General features: G+C 42.7%; 1 protein-coding gene across 4 annotated transcripts; it reads left to right on the forward strand.

Annotated features, from left to right (window-relative positions):
• Window positions 1-5,217: 5,217 nt before the first annotated feature.
• On the forward strand, window positions 5,218-14,876 carry ube2d1a (ubiquitin-conjugating enzyme E2D 1a). Of its 4 annotated transcripts, none has more exons than XM_015604604.3 (7): window positions 5,218-5,309; window positions 8,078-8,141; window positions 8,779-8,810; window positions 9,748-9,825; window positions 10,783-10,888; window positions 11,469-11,562; window positions 14,185-14,876. In XM_015604604.3, exons 1-7 carry the CDS (start codon window positions 5,286-5,288, stop codon window positions 14,228-14,230), a joined length of 444 nt encoding a protein of 147 aa, XP_015460090.1. In that variant the 5' UTR covers window positions 5,218-5,285; the 3' UTR covers window positions 14,231-14,876. The 4 variants fall into 4 exon arrangements, with proteins under 4 accessions (XP_015460090.1, XP_007244676.1, XP_049320039.1 ...); XM_007244614.4 differs by lacking the exon at window positions 5,218-5,309 and adding an exon at window positions 5,358-5,416; XM_049464083.1 differs by lacking the exon at window positions 5,218-5,309 and adding an exon at window positions 5,710-5,730.
• Window positions 14,877-14,968: the final 92 nt, after the last annotated feature.

The following is a 14,968-nucleotide window of genomic DNA, read 5'->3' on the forward strand; positions in this document are numbered from 1 at the left end:
GCGCTCCGAGACCCCCGCGGCTCATCCGCGCTCCGAGAAGCTCGCGGCTGAGGCTCCGCGCTCCGAGACCCCCGCGGCTGAGGCTCCGCGCTCCGAGACCCCCGCGGCTCATCCGCGCTCCGAGAAGTTCGCGGCTGAGGCTCCGCGCTCCGAGACCCCCGCGGCTCATCCGCGCTCCGAGAAGTTCGCGGCTGAGGCTCCGCGCTCCGAGACCCCCGCGGCTCATCCGCTCCCCGAGACTTCAGCGGTGGCTGAGGCTCCGAGAAGTTCGCGGCTGAGGCTCCGCGCTCCGAGACCCCCGCGGCTCATCCGCGCTCCGAGAAGTTCGCGGCTGAGGCTCCGCGCTCCGAGACCCCCGCGGCTCATCCGCGCTCCGAGAAGTTCGCGGCTGAGGCTCCGCGCTCCGAGACCCCCGCGGCTCATCCGCTCCCCGAGACTTCAGCGGTGGCCGCGCCGCCCCCCGAGAAAGCGCCGGCGGCAGCGCCGCTCTCTGAAGCTCCGGCTAAGCTAGCTAGCCTGCTAGCTCCACCGCGCTCTCAAGCCCCACCTGCTTCCAGCTCTCAAGCCCCACCTGCTTCCAGCTCTCCAGCCTGGCCGGATTCCAGGTCTGCGACTCCTGCTCCAGAAGCAAGCTCCGGTCCGGTTTCTACAGCCTCGCCCACTGCTGAATCTGCGGTTCCAGGCCGGATCTTGGCGGCAGCCACACTCTCAGCTCCCGCAGAATCGGCGTCTTCGCCAGCTGTATCGGCGCTGCCCGCGGCTCCGGCCGTCTCTGTATCAGCGCTGCCCGCGGCTCCGGCCGCCTCTAACCCTGTTCCCGCGGCTCCGGCCGCCTCTGACTCTGTGCCCGCGGCTCCGGCCGCCTCTGACTCTGTGCCCGCGGCTCCGGCCGCCTCTGACTCTGTGCCCGCGGCACCCGCCGCGCCTGCCCAAGCTGCACCCGCCCACGTGGTGCCCACTGCTTCGGCTCCAGTGCCAGCGGTGCCCGCCGCTCCTGTGTCTGCAGTGCCTGCCACCCACGTGGTACCCACTGCTTCAGCTCCAGTGCCAGCGGTGCCCACCGCTCCTGTGTCTGCAGTGCCTGCCACCCACGTGGTACCCACTGCTTCAGCTCCAGTGCCAGCGGTGCCCGCCGCTCCTGTTCCTGTACCTGCTCCAAGAACAATGTTTGGCCCTAGGCCCCGTGTCCCTAGGCCAGCAAGGCCTCCTGACTTTGCCACCAGTACTGTGCCCAGGCTGTCCCCACAGACTTTTGCTGGTCCTGGGCACCCTCCTATGTTTTTGGTCCCCCTGTCTCTCCCTGTCCTGGTCCCCGTATCTGTGTTCGTTCATGTTCCTGTCCCCTTAGGTTTTTCTGTTCCTGTCCCCATCACTGTGCTAGTTTCTGTCCCTGTAAGTGTATTTGTCCCGGTTCTCTCGTCCACAGTCCAGTCTCTGTCCCAGTCTAACGTCCAACCCCCTGTCCAGTCTTTCGTCCAGTCTCCGTCCCCTGTCCAGTCTTTGTTCATGTCCCCTGCCCTGTCTGCATCCCTGCCCGATGTACAGCCCTCTGTCCAGTCTCAGTTCTCGTCCCCTGTCCGGTCTCTGCTTTTCCCACCTCCCCGGTCTCCATTCCAGTCCCAGTATGTATCCCCTGTCCAGCCCGATGTCCAGTCTCCGTTTGTGCCCACTGTCCAGTCCCCTGTTCAGTCTCGTTTCCCATCCCCTGTCCAGCCCAATATCCAGTCTCCATTTGTGTCTAGTGTCCAGTCTGACGTCCAATGTCCGTTCACATCCTTAGTCCAGTCCCCTGTTCGATCTCCAGTCCAGTCCCCTTTGTTGTCTAGTGTCCAGTCTGTGTTTCAGTTTCCTGTCCCGTCCTTTGGCCAGTCTCCTCTCGTCTGTGCTCAGTCTTAGTCTTGTTTGGTATCCTGTTGTGTTTTCCACCCCCTCTTGCCCGGCTCCTGGGGATCTGTTTTTACGCGCCCCGGGAGTTGCGCGTTAAAGGGGGGGTTTTGTCAGGTCTTTTGTCTGTCTGCTTCTCATGTCTGTGTTATTCTCAGGTCTGTGTTTCATTCCCAGGGTTTTTCCACTCACCTGTGTTCATTTGTAGCTCCGCCCCTTCGTCCCAGGTGTTTCCTGTTCCCTGTGTGTGTGCACCTCTATTTAAGGTCCGTGTTCCATTTCCCCGGTGTCGATCCTTGTACGTTTATCTTCTGTCAGTGCTCCATGTTTTCCCAAGTTTCCTCAGTCCTGTTTTTCGGTAAATCCCTGTGTAATTTGTATTTGTGTTCGTTAATAAATCCCTTTTTGTTTGCATTTGCGTCCGCCTCCGCGTCCTCCCTGCACCCGCACCTGACAAGGACAGCTAAGCGTGCATACAATAAAAATAGTTCATTAAAAGAGAACTCCGTTGTAAAATGGACTTTTGATGTAGTAAAACGTGATAAAAAGTACTTACCTTTAATCAATAGCACACCTCCATTCTCCCACAGCGTTCCGAGATCCAGAAATTTTAACAGTTTGTCCAAACACCCTCTAGACTGGGTGACACGGGGCATAATTTACCCCGATAAATCGTTTTTTTTACCGTTATCCAGGCTCTAAGTAGCTCCACACCTCCTTGCTAGAATCCGGAGAGCCCTGACATTTAAAACGGCATTAATAACTTAAAAAGTCCACAAGAAGCTTACTAAAAACCACTGTTCACATCCCATAGCGCTAGCTGAAAATAACATAGACAGCCGGTGCCAGGAGGCAGTGACGACATATGTAAACCATGCCACACCAAAACGAGCTTTCAGAGGATCTAGAATAACATTTTTGATTTACATAAAGCTAAAAAAAGGTAATTTTAGAAATTTGTCAGTCTACAGTAAGGTAAACAATCTATAAATGGAGACAATTTGGGACTGTGGCAACTTTGCCAAGAAGTGGGCATCCAGTCACCTCCCCAAGAGCACAACTTACCTCAAGAGCACAACGGAGACTCATCAATGTGGTGAGCCCTACAGAAAAAAATCTCGAACAGGCGTGGTGTCTATGTTAGGACTCCACAAAGGAAGCCACTGCTTACTAAAAGCACATTGCTGCAAGCCTGAAGTTTGCAAAAGAGCACATTTACACTCCTTAGTTGTATGTAGGAAAAATATTGTATATATTGTTGGATATTGTAAAACCAGTGTGTAGAGAACATATCTGAGCAGCTCCACCCAAGACTTACATCACTAAGCACAAAGAGAACCCTTTTATTGTTATATAGAGGTTCTCAATAATAAACAATATATAAAAATATCACCTATTACCTTAAATATCAGAGGCTTTGGAGAATTTATTATGTGATACCTAAATTGAAAACAGGGCAGTGATGATTCTCAAACTAGTCATCATGGCCCACAAGAAGGTCTAGGATTAAACTGAGATCTCAATCTCTTGGCAAATCTAAAGAATGTTCTCTTTTTCAGCCACAACAATAAAACCACTGTGATGTTCTAGATGACTCCAGATGACTCAAAACATCTTCAAAACTTCAGGCAGGTATTGTGGGGTGTTCTCGGTATGCAGTGGTCAGTAGCTATCTACATCATGCAATAGCTTGGGTGTTTTGAATTTTTATCGAAGGGGGTGGTACCCTCTAGGGGACATACCATGCAGCTACAGGCTTTACTAGTCAAACAACCGGGCAGTTCAACCACCTTCCAAATTTCCTGAATGCAACCAAAATAATGTCATAAACATACCCTGTTTGTGTGTGTGAGCAGATGTAGACCTGCAGCTTTTAATAACCACTGGTGTATTTCCAAAGGTGCCTGCCAATCAAAGCTGCTGGGCTTTGGGGAGGTAGAAGATGGAATCTGGCAGCTTTACACCAAATCACACAAAGCCCAAGCTGATTACCTCCAAACCAGCAAACAAACAGGAGTGGAGGCACGTTTTGCTGGTGTTGTGAGTGTGTTTGGAGGCTGTAATTCTGTCTGATACTCTGTGTGTTAGTGGATTAGCTCTAATTTGCGATTAGTGGTCAGAACATCTGCATGCTCCGCTGAAAATGAATCACGGTAATCCTGCTCCTACCACAGACCACATCAACACACACATAACACAGGCCTCTTCGCCTGCTTCCCCTGCTTCTCAAAAACACAAATCTTTTTTAATCTAAGAGGTCGGACATCTAGAGGCGAGTCTAAACAGGGTTTAGTGAAGAGTACCAACAAATTAGGTGAAGGTTCTGCAATAATGTTCTATTTTTGTGAAAACATACCATAGCATCACCAGGGGCAGAGCAGCCATAGCTCCACTCTGCTATTTTATTTTATCAAGCACAAAAACAGAAAAAAATAATAAGCAGTCACAGATACCATTAGAAATCAGCCCAAGTTTGCCTGGTGATTGGCATCAGAGTTTCAAAAGCGACGTGGGCCGGCGCTCAGAGGGAGCAAAATTAGCCCTGCTCCCTCCGGGTGGGTAGATGGTGCTCTCTCCCTTTACGCTTAAAGGTGGTGCTGGGCGGCACAAGGCGTCTGTGAACGGATGAATCGGAACCTAGCCGCTGTGCTTTCCTGCTAGCTGCTCAGGCAATGATTCATCAGCAACAGCTCGAAAAAAGAGGTGATGACTTCACACGTGTCGGAGAAGGCATGTGCTCGTCTACATCCTCCAAGGGTCGCAGGTGCCACCGGTGATGGGGACACAAAGGGGTGAGACAATTGGATAACCAAATTGGGAGAAAAATCAGAAATAAAATTATTAAAAAGAAACAGCAACAAAGCTAATTAAAAGAACCCAAAAAGTGTTGCCTCGTGCACATATATTGATTTTATGCACCGATATTATTAACAGCATTTTATTTTTGTTTTATTTGCTTTAATCTCTCGCATTAGTGCAAAATAAACTCCCTGTTTTTATGATAACCGACCAAAAGTATAAACAAATGTTTTTTTTTAATGGCATCCATTTCCATCCTACCAAAAAACAACACATGTCAAGTCGTATGGTATTACACAAATGCCTTAAATCTAAATTTAAGGAAAAATTATAATTTTTATAACCCACACAGAAAATTTTTATCAAATATTTCTAAATGCATTTAACATATACTTATTCATAAGAATGCATGTTTAACTGTATATTAATTGTAGGCTTGTTGGGAGCATCAGCTAAAAGAGCTGTGTTTTGGCCGATGAAGTTTCAGTGGACTTTTATTTTGAAATAAATCTCTGACAGTTGCTGCGTGCACTTCACAGAGAGAGAGAGAGAGAGAGAGAGAGAGAGAGAGAGAGAGAGGCTGTGATTGGTGGGAGAGTGTGATGGCTATGAAAAGGATTCAGAAGGTAAAGATCCGCTTTCTTTAATATTTTATTGTAATAAACTGGAGCGGACAGCGGGCCGGCTGTGCTGAGCGCTGTGTAAACGGTTCCGTTTGGTCCTGAAAGGAAGGGTCAGTTAATGGATGTTTGTTGAGGCACTTATCAGCTCAATGTCGAGAACAAAGCCGGCTGTGTTGGAGTACAGAGAAAAGCAGGGACACGATTATAGCTGTTTACTGAAGCAGGGCTCGCTGCTGATCGGTAATAAGTTCCCCTGTGGGTGGCCGATACGGTTAAAACACCGTATCGCCGTATCGAGTCAAGATATTTATAGACACGTTTACTATTGGATTGCGAGTCAATATGATTGTTTGGCACAGAAAACAAAACGCATCAGTCGAGACAGGTTCTTAAAAACTGATATAGAATCTGGGGTTTCAGTCAGGTGAGTTTACTAGTCAGGTGTGTTTACCATTCAGGTGTGTTTACCAGTCAGCTGAGTTTACTAGTCAGGTGTGAGTTTACTACTCAGGTGTAAATTTACTACTCAGGTGTGTTTACTAGTCAGATGAATTCACTACTCAGGTGTATTTTACTAGTCAGGAGTGTTTACTGGTCACGTGAGTTTACTAGTCAGGTGTGAATTTACTAGTCAGGTGTGAAAAATAGGGGTTTTGCTTGCTGGAAATGCCCAAACAGTTTAAAATTAGGTGGGTGAACAGAAACACCGCCTATTCCACTTTGTTAAAAAACATAAGGATGCCAGAGACATTTCTTTGGATTAAAGGCACACTTTGCAACCCTTTGTTGATTTTCTTTCCTGGTGTGCTGCTGTTCCTCTGGGTTCTTACCCTAGCCATGCTTGATTGTTTTAAGTACAACAGATGGCAAACACAACAAAAAAGGTTTTGGTCATTATATGGTTGAAAGTAAAATACAATCAGAAAAAAATTATCAGTCTAGGGTCATCAGTAAACGCTAATCTAGACAGACTCACATTGTTTTTTTTACGCTAAGGAGTTATTATACTGTGATATGAATTTGTTAGACTCCACTAAACACATGTAAACAAGGTAGTTTAGAAACTACATGATACAATAATTTATTCTGTATTGGGTATGTGCTTCTCACTGTGCCCCGAAATTTTAATAGTATTAATTTATTAGACATAGCTCGTCTTAAAAGTACTTTCCAGCACTTTGTTTAATGCTTTTAATGCTTTTAATTTTAGTCCATTACCTAATGTTACCTATACAAATAACGTATATTACTAGAATTACTCTACAAAACTGAAACTCGTTCCCTGCCAGTATGATTTGGCCTGTTTTCAGGGTATGGTTGCAGTGTTGATTTCAGCTATCAAACTGTGTGATGTGTGCATAGGTTTAGAAACAGTGTAATTACATGGCTTACTCCAAAGTGTTTGTGCAGCCATGCCAGCAGTTGTCATGCCACAGACAAACACAGGGAGACTTTTCCAGTCATAAATTAGGCCCAAATGCAGTATTGGACTAGATGTTTCTCTCAGAAGATCCTTTGTGTAACTGAAGATCCTTTGTGGACTGTTATATTTCTTGCTTTTGGAGTGATCTTTGTTGGTTGACCTCTCCTGGCAATGGCTACAAATTTATTGGAGTTACAATGATGAATTTCTGCACAATCTGTCTGACTGAGGATTGGTGTATAAAACACTTCATGATACACTTCCACAAATGTGTTGTGAAAATCAAACTTAGATAGATCCTCAAAAAAATGGGGCTTCACCCACTCACACCTGATCAACATCCCATTGATTGAAAACAGTTGGAGTAGATTTTGCCACATTTCTGTGAGGGTTTTTGTTTGCATTGAGAGACTCTATAAGCATTAGCCAGGTGAGGATGTCAAATGATCATCCTATGATAAATCCCACTGTAGTACGAGCACTAAAAAGCACAATATAGGACTATTTATTTTTTATTTTTTTTGTAAATGTTTTATTGAAATTCTTTGTAATATTTTTGGGTGAATTATTTGGGTTTCTAATTTTATTGCTTTTAACACTAGAGAGGATTACCACCTACTTTTGTTATATCTGGTATAATGACAAATAAAGATAATTTTGATGGTCCATTATTCCAGAAAACACAGTTCCACTGCTGCACACCTCAGTGCTGGGGGGCTTTATACTTCTTTAACCCATATCTATCTTTAGGTTGGCATGGCACTAAAAGTTTTTTTTTTTTTCAGCTCCAAAGACTCCTGTTGTATTGTCAATACTACTATCTCAAGCTGTGTGTGTGTGTTTGCACATCTGTGTCAGCAATGGGTGCACTAGCTAAATAAATGCATTTATTAGAAGGGGTGTCCATAATCTATTGGACATATAGTGTGTGGTCACTGCTCAGCCTGATTGCTGTTGGGCTGTTACCACAGCATAGCCTTAATGTTTGGTTCTTTAATCTGGAGTCAGTTTTCGAATGGAAATGAAGTCACCATTCCTGCAGTTCCCTGGCACTGGCCAAAATGAGCCAGCAGGGGCTTGGGTATAAGGATGGTAATGCTGTCAAGCTGTTGCCTTCTCAAATTCCTGCAAACTGACTTCACGCTAAAGGACTAGCATCCTGATTTATGGATTTTTCCTTGGAATTTTCCATTACAGTAGGCAAAACACATATGGAAATGTTGTACAAACAGATTTTTCGGTATCTAAAAGCAAAGAACTGTTCTAAAGTGTCTCTATGTACGTGTGTGTGTGTGTGTGTGTGTGTGTGTGTGTGTGTGTGTGTGTGTGTGTGTGCGTGTGTTTGCAGGAGTTACAGGACTTGCAGCGAGACCCTCCTTCACAATGTTCAGCGGGACCAATGGGCGAGGATTGTGAGTATTTCTTTAAGCATGGTTCTCAGCAAACCGCAAACATGCAGTCACATACACTGATCAGCCATAACATTAAAAGCAAAGAGCTTCATTGAGTTAACTGATGATCTGTAAATGATCTGAGTGGATATATTAGGCATCAAGTAAACAATAATTTCTTAAAGTTTATGTGTTGAAGCAGGAGAAATGGACAAATGTAAGAATTTGAAACACTTTGACAAGAACCAAATTGTGATGGTTATATGTCTGGATCAAATCTATCTTAAAAACATCAAGTAGCTCTTTTGGGTTGTTCCCAGTTTGCCATGGTCAGTAGCTACGAAATGTTCTCCAAGGACGACCAACCAGGGATTATGGGACCAGTCCTCACTGATTCTTATGGAGGCTCACCTCACAACCTACTGAACTGGTGTTGCTAGATGATGTGTTGAATGTTGTTAGAATAATCTTCTTGCCAGAATATCCAGATGTCAGAGGTGTTTTAGTAGCACAAATTGGGGGCGTGAACAATATTAGGCAGATGGTTTTAATATTTTGGCTGATGGCTAACAATATTCTCAACTCTCATACATTTAGCAGATGAATAAAGGGAAATTAAATGGTTGTTGTTCTCACCCTGCTGTGTGTTGTGTTTCAGTGTTTCACTGGCAAGCTACTATAATGGGACCAGTAAGTACATTTCTTAAAAATGCATTTTAAATATACATCAACATGCCAAATGTCATGGGACAGGAACTTGTATGATGTCCCATGACTTTTACCATGTTCCATGGATGTAAAAGAAGCTACACTGACCTGTGGAAGTGATTTCTACTGAAGTCACTTGTTTGTGTTTCTAACTCAGAGCTGCCGATCACAATCATTACCACCCACTGCACTGTCCACTGTGGGTAGTAACGCCTTCTATGATGTATTCCTGGTGCACATGTTGAACATGTTTATATTTTTGGTGAACGCCAGACTGAATAACTCAAAGTTTACAAATAATGAAAATTACTGTAAACCACCAGTGGGTACAAGCGTTGGTCATCTCATGCCTCAACTTCTTCAATGCATTTTCCTGGATCGAGCAGCGCACATTGTCTTTAACCAGCCAATACGGCCACGTCACTCCACTGCTCATTGAGCTGCACTAGTTGCTAATTGAGTTGCTACTCGTATTAAATTCAAAGCTCTTAAGATTGCCTACAAGATGATGATGGAACAGGCTTCTCCTACATGCCCTCGCCCCATAAAGTTCTATGTTACCCCCTGACCGCTGCACTTCTCCAGTGAACGTCGCCTAGCTTTACCAAACATTCACACAAAGCAATCCAGACTGTTCTCATACAGAGTTCCCCAATAGTGGAACAAACTACCTTCCACTACCAGAGCAGGAGTGTCCCTCACTACCTGTAAGCACCTGTTAAAGACTGAGCTTTGCCATGAAATGTCTATTAGAGGATATTGACTTACCTCCAAGTGGTTTTAAGAGACGGTGTGTTAGCTACATCACTTGTTAGCTGCCTTATTTAAATAGTTTAAGTGTAAAACAATTTAATTATGTTATTAATGTTGTAACACACTATATGTTACTAATTTTCAATTTCTTCTTTCCTGCTCTCAGGGTGACAGTCCATTTCAGGGTGGTGTTTTCTTCTTGACTATACAGTTCCCTACAGACTACCCCTTTAAACCACCTAAGGTAAGCTGAGAAGTAACCTCAGGATCTGTGATCTACTATTCTGTAGATACATTTTTGTTTATGTTTTTTAATCATACAATGCCAATTACAAGACATAGACATAAAACATAGCATAGAATATAATGAAATTTGTATTTGTTACATTATTTTTTTGTTGTTTCTTGATAAAAAAAAATTTTTTTGAAAAGCCTGTTAATTTTTCTTTTAAGTGGTGATATGATTCTAAGCAACATGCATTGTGGGAGGAGCAACAGAGCTGAGTATGTGGGTTGCTTGTGGGTAGCCTATTCTGCTGTTGACTCGTTTGGTGTTTGAGGATCTTCTTGGGGTGTTGTCTTCTTGGGACGCCCAGTCTTCTCTTCCTAAAGCTGTCTCTCCCTCTTTCTTACTTGCTCTGTCTCTCGCTAACTTTCATCAAATGAGATGTTTGGATAAATCTGGAGAACTGTGTGCAAGGGACAAGGCAAATAAGGTCAAGGGGAGTCAATATTGGATGCTTGTGATCTTCAGGCAGAACTGTCTTAAGGGTCTCATTCCATCATTTTTTATTCATTTTATTTTTTGTGAGTGCTCAAGTGTTTCTATTTAGCCCTGCTTTAGATCACTGAATTACTGGTCTCTGACGAAAGACAGGATTTGGCTCTTGCTCATAAATATTCATACATGCAAACATATCACCTCTGATTGGCTAACAGCACTGCAGTAGAGAACGCCTACCTGCCTTCCCCGACAGTCAAATTTACAGCTCTAAAACTCAAAAGACAAAATGTTTTCAGAGATACAGCCTCAGTTAAAGATACTGAGTGCTAGGTAAAGTTAACCCTTAAACTTGGCTTAACATCAGACTCTCAGCATCACGAAGTCTCATTATCAATGCCGCGGTGCGAGCGTAGGCTGCCTGTTGCGGCGCTGCTCTGATCACACTGATCGACATCTTAATTCTCTCTTACCCCTTAGGTTGCCTTCACAACAAAAATCTACCATCCTAACATCAATAGTAACGGCAGTATCTGTCTAGACATCCTGCGCTCACAGTGGAGTCCTGCCCTCACCGTGTCTAAAGGTGAGGTTGTAAAGAATTGACTGGCCTATGTATAATAGAGACTGCTGAAGGTTTATGGGTAAGGTAAGACAGGGGCTCTTGAAATTTTTATTACATGCCACATAACTCTGGGTGATTCATGCAACATCTGAATTATAAGTATAGTATAGGCTTGTTTGAAATGGGGATGTACTAGTATTATTCATTATGTGATGGTTCACTGCATGCAGTCATGGATAAAATATATGATGAATGCAATGTTAGCAAGTTAGCCACATGCCACCTTAAGCTACGCTTAGCCTAAGCTGATTGCCGCCTGACAATGGCAGGTGCAAATAACACACAGATCAGACTTACTCTTTTCACTGAATGCAATGAGATTCTCACAGCAATGTTTCAGAATGTACTGTTACTGCAGCAAACGCAGGATAAACTCTATTTAATACCCTTTAGTTTGTAACAAACTATGAATGAGCAGATGTCCTAATACTTTTGTCTATATAGTTTGTGTGTGTATGTAAGTGCCCTTTTTTTTAAATAATGCTAGATTAAACATAGTAATTAAATCTGACCTTTTGTGTTTGTGTTTGTTGTCTTCCAGTGTTGTTATCCATATGCTCGCTACTGTGTGACCCAAACCCAGACGACCCTTTAGTTCCAGACATAGCGCACACCTACAAATCAGACAAAGACAAGTAAGGCATCTTTCCATATCGCACTCACACTGATTAGACCTGAAAGTGCAACCTTTGCCTTTATATTAGGGTTGCAACGGTATGAGATTTTCACGGTATGATAACCGTCTCAGAAAATACCACGGTATCACGGTTATCACGGTATCACAGTTTGTTACATATATTATTAAACTGAACCTTAAAGAAATTTCAACAAAGGTTTTTTGTTCAATTAACTATTTATTGTAGAAACCTGGAACAATTATATAGATAATGTCTCCTTTAAAAAAAATAAGCTGTACACCATCAGGTGAAGGAAATTAGTTTTTTCCACTACTCTTAAGGGCATTAAGAGTGTATATATATAAAAAAAAATATATATATATATATATAAGTTTAAATTATTTAATATCTGATAAACTGAGCCTGGGTCAGTGTCTGATCAACAACTGTTGTAAACGTTCGTTTTACTGCCAAGTTGGTATATAACCAGATACTGCAGAAAGAGGGGATTTATTTCTGACATGATCCTCACAATAGAGATTACTATTTTAAGGCTTTCACACCGAGTCTGGTTTTAACATATGAAAAAAACGTGAGCAGAGTTGCACATGCGCGGGTGAGTTTCTCCGCTGGCTTGCGTTTTACCGGTAATAAGCAAATACACACGGTATGATAACCGTGCATTTTAATACCATGGTATACCGTGAAACCGGTTACCGCTGCAACCCTACTTTATATACTTTTTTATATACTTCTAAAAAAAATAGCATTGGATTGGTTAGACTGTTTACCAATCATTTTATTTTGACCATTATCTGACATCTGTCTGAATATTTTGCACTGTGTAACTGACACACATGCATAAAAGATGACGCTTCACATTGAGGGCGAAGGATACATCGGTTGAGTCCCTGCAAATTGCTTTGAATGTCAACCACATTTCTAGGCTGTATATGAAGGAACAGACAGTTACGGTGGTGGCTGAGAAATGCAGCCAACCTCAGCTGTCACCCGGGTACAGGAACGTGGCTTCTGCCTGACTGTAACAAAGAGAATGGCATCTATATCATTCCCACTCTCAGCTGGAACACTGCTACTGCACTACTATGGAACTTTACACAGGAGGCCCCTCTACACAACTTCATAACACTTTAACCCAAGATATATTTGTGTAAAATATTATGCTACTGCCTCAGTCCACATGTTTTCTTCCACTTCCACAGATGTTTCTTCTGTATAGAGTTTAGATTGTCTGCTCGAGCCCGATCCAATTCCCAACCTGAACTCCCGGTTTCCCACCACTTTCCTCAGGCTCTGCTGGGTCAGGTTCTGGAAAATGGTCTATGATGTAGGCCTATGTTTTTAATGCTATGTTTATGATATTTGATCAGGATATTGCAAAGTAACAAATCACACTGCAATGATGACGTTGTGATGATACTGACATAATCATGCAGCGCTGCTCTGTGCAGTGGCACACCACAGCTCCTCAACTTGTTTGCAGCCGAAGCCGTTCACTCGGCGTTAAGTAAAAGCATTTGCTCATCGGTCAGTTAGGGCGCCGCAAACGTCGTGGTGCTGTGTATGTGGCCACCAGGCACAATAATAGAAACTTTTGTTGGGCAAAAATCTGGAAGTAGCTACAAGCACCTACAAATTAGAATTGTAATTGACAAGGGTGGTCGATATGCCCCTAGAATAGAATCATGATATTTCATGCCTTTTTTGCGATAATGATACTTATGACAAAACACTGAATTGAAAAAAATGTATGTGTGTTCAAGAATACACTACTGTAACAAAATGAAAATGTAATTTTATTATTGCATAGGATATTATATGGCACACCTCTAACTGAGATATAAAAAAATGCAAGAATTTTATCAGATTTCTACTAATAATGCCCTCCAAATATCTCCATATATTCAGAACTGAAGTAAAATAAATGATATTGGACAGATGTCTCTATGAAAATAGATATATGATGGGAAATGAGAACAGTATTCATTTTTCTAAAAACAGCAAAAAAGTAGTACCCTCATGTAATAATTAGTGTTGGGTGATATGGCACGATATTTCAGGATATAATATTGTTCATGATATTTTAAAATGTTGGCAATATTATTGCATACAATACAATATGGCACCCCCTACTACTTACTAAAAACAATGATGGCGTTTAAATCAGGCTTGGGCTCATAATGGCAGTTTTATGGGGCAGACCAGGTCGAGCTCGAACAGATCTTGCACAGGCTCAGGTAGAGTTGGGTTGAAATTTTGGGGCCGAAACTCTATTCTGTATCTCTCAATTCATCAACAAATGCACATGTACAGCAGTTCATAAGGGACATGTGTATAGCGGTGTAAAAGTGAATTACACTCCCCACCTTTAACAAAATATACCAATTCATGCCTATTGCTGCTTCAAAGTTATTGTTGCTGGCTAAGTCCTGTCACTATGATCGGGAGGTCACTGTCATGTAGCTCACCATCAGCTGCCGGAGTCCCGTGAGCGCACAAGTAGCAGTTGAATAGGCCTAGCTACATTGTGAGAAAATAGGAAAAAATGTATAATAAAGTTAAGTTTGATGCTAAGCCGTGTCTCTTTTTTTTTTCTGTCTCTTACCCTCTCACTCTCAGGTACAACCGACTGGCTAGAGAATGGACTCAGAAATATGCCATGTAATTGCCTCTGCCACCCAGGATGGGCAGGGTTTCAAATGGTTGCATGTGGACAATAGTGCAGATGGTACTGTAAAGCACCTGAATCAAAACTGGTTGAGTTTTTTTCGTTTTCTTTACAGAGGATATCCTGTAACTGAAGCTGCTTTACGCAGTGAAGCCTTTTGCTTTTATCTTTATTTTTTTCTTTTTTGAAAAGATACAAAGGATCGCAAGAGTCATCGTCAACCAGCTAACTGCTTATAACAGAGTTTGGGAATTTGGGAAAAGCCAAAACAACAAAATGCAAGAGGAAATATTTTGAAAGTGATTTCTTTTTCCTGTGTTATAGATACACCCTTTTCTTTTAGATGTTTTATTGTATAGTAATAACAATCTATACTGAAACTATTTTTATTATTTTGCATTAAAAAAAGAATAATAAAAAAAACACTGGTGGCTGATTGTTTTGCAGTAATCAGGAAATATTGCTGTGTAAGGTTGTTATTTACAGAATGTGTGATATGTTTGTGTTATATAGCTTTGATGGTTTCTTTACACTGGACTAAGCAAACAAAAGCATTATTAGCATTATTTTATGGCTACAGGTAATTTTAAACTGTATTACAAATAGGCTTATTTTTCATTAAAGTTTAAGATTGTAAAACATACCATATCAACCCTTCTTGGATACCATGACAACCACATAGCAACCATCTAGCCACACCCAGGCAACCACCTAGCAACATCTCATAATTATGAC

Source organism: Astyanax mexicanus, chromosome 14, assembly GCF_023375975.1.
Source record: "Astyanax mexicanus isolate ESR-SI-001 chromosome 14, AstMex3_surface, whole genome shotgun sequence".
In the NCBI taxonomy this organism is placed as follows: domain Eukaryota; kingdom Metazoa; phylum Chordata; class Actinopteri; order Characiformes; family Acestrorhamphidae; genus Astyanax; species Astyanax mexicanus.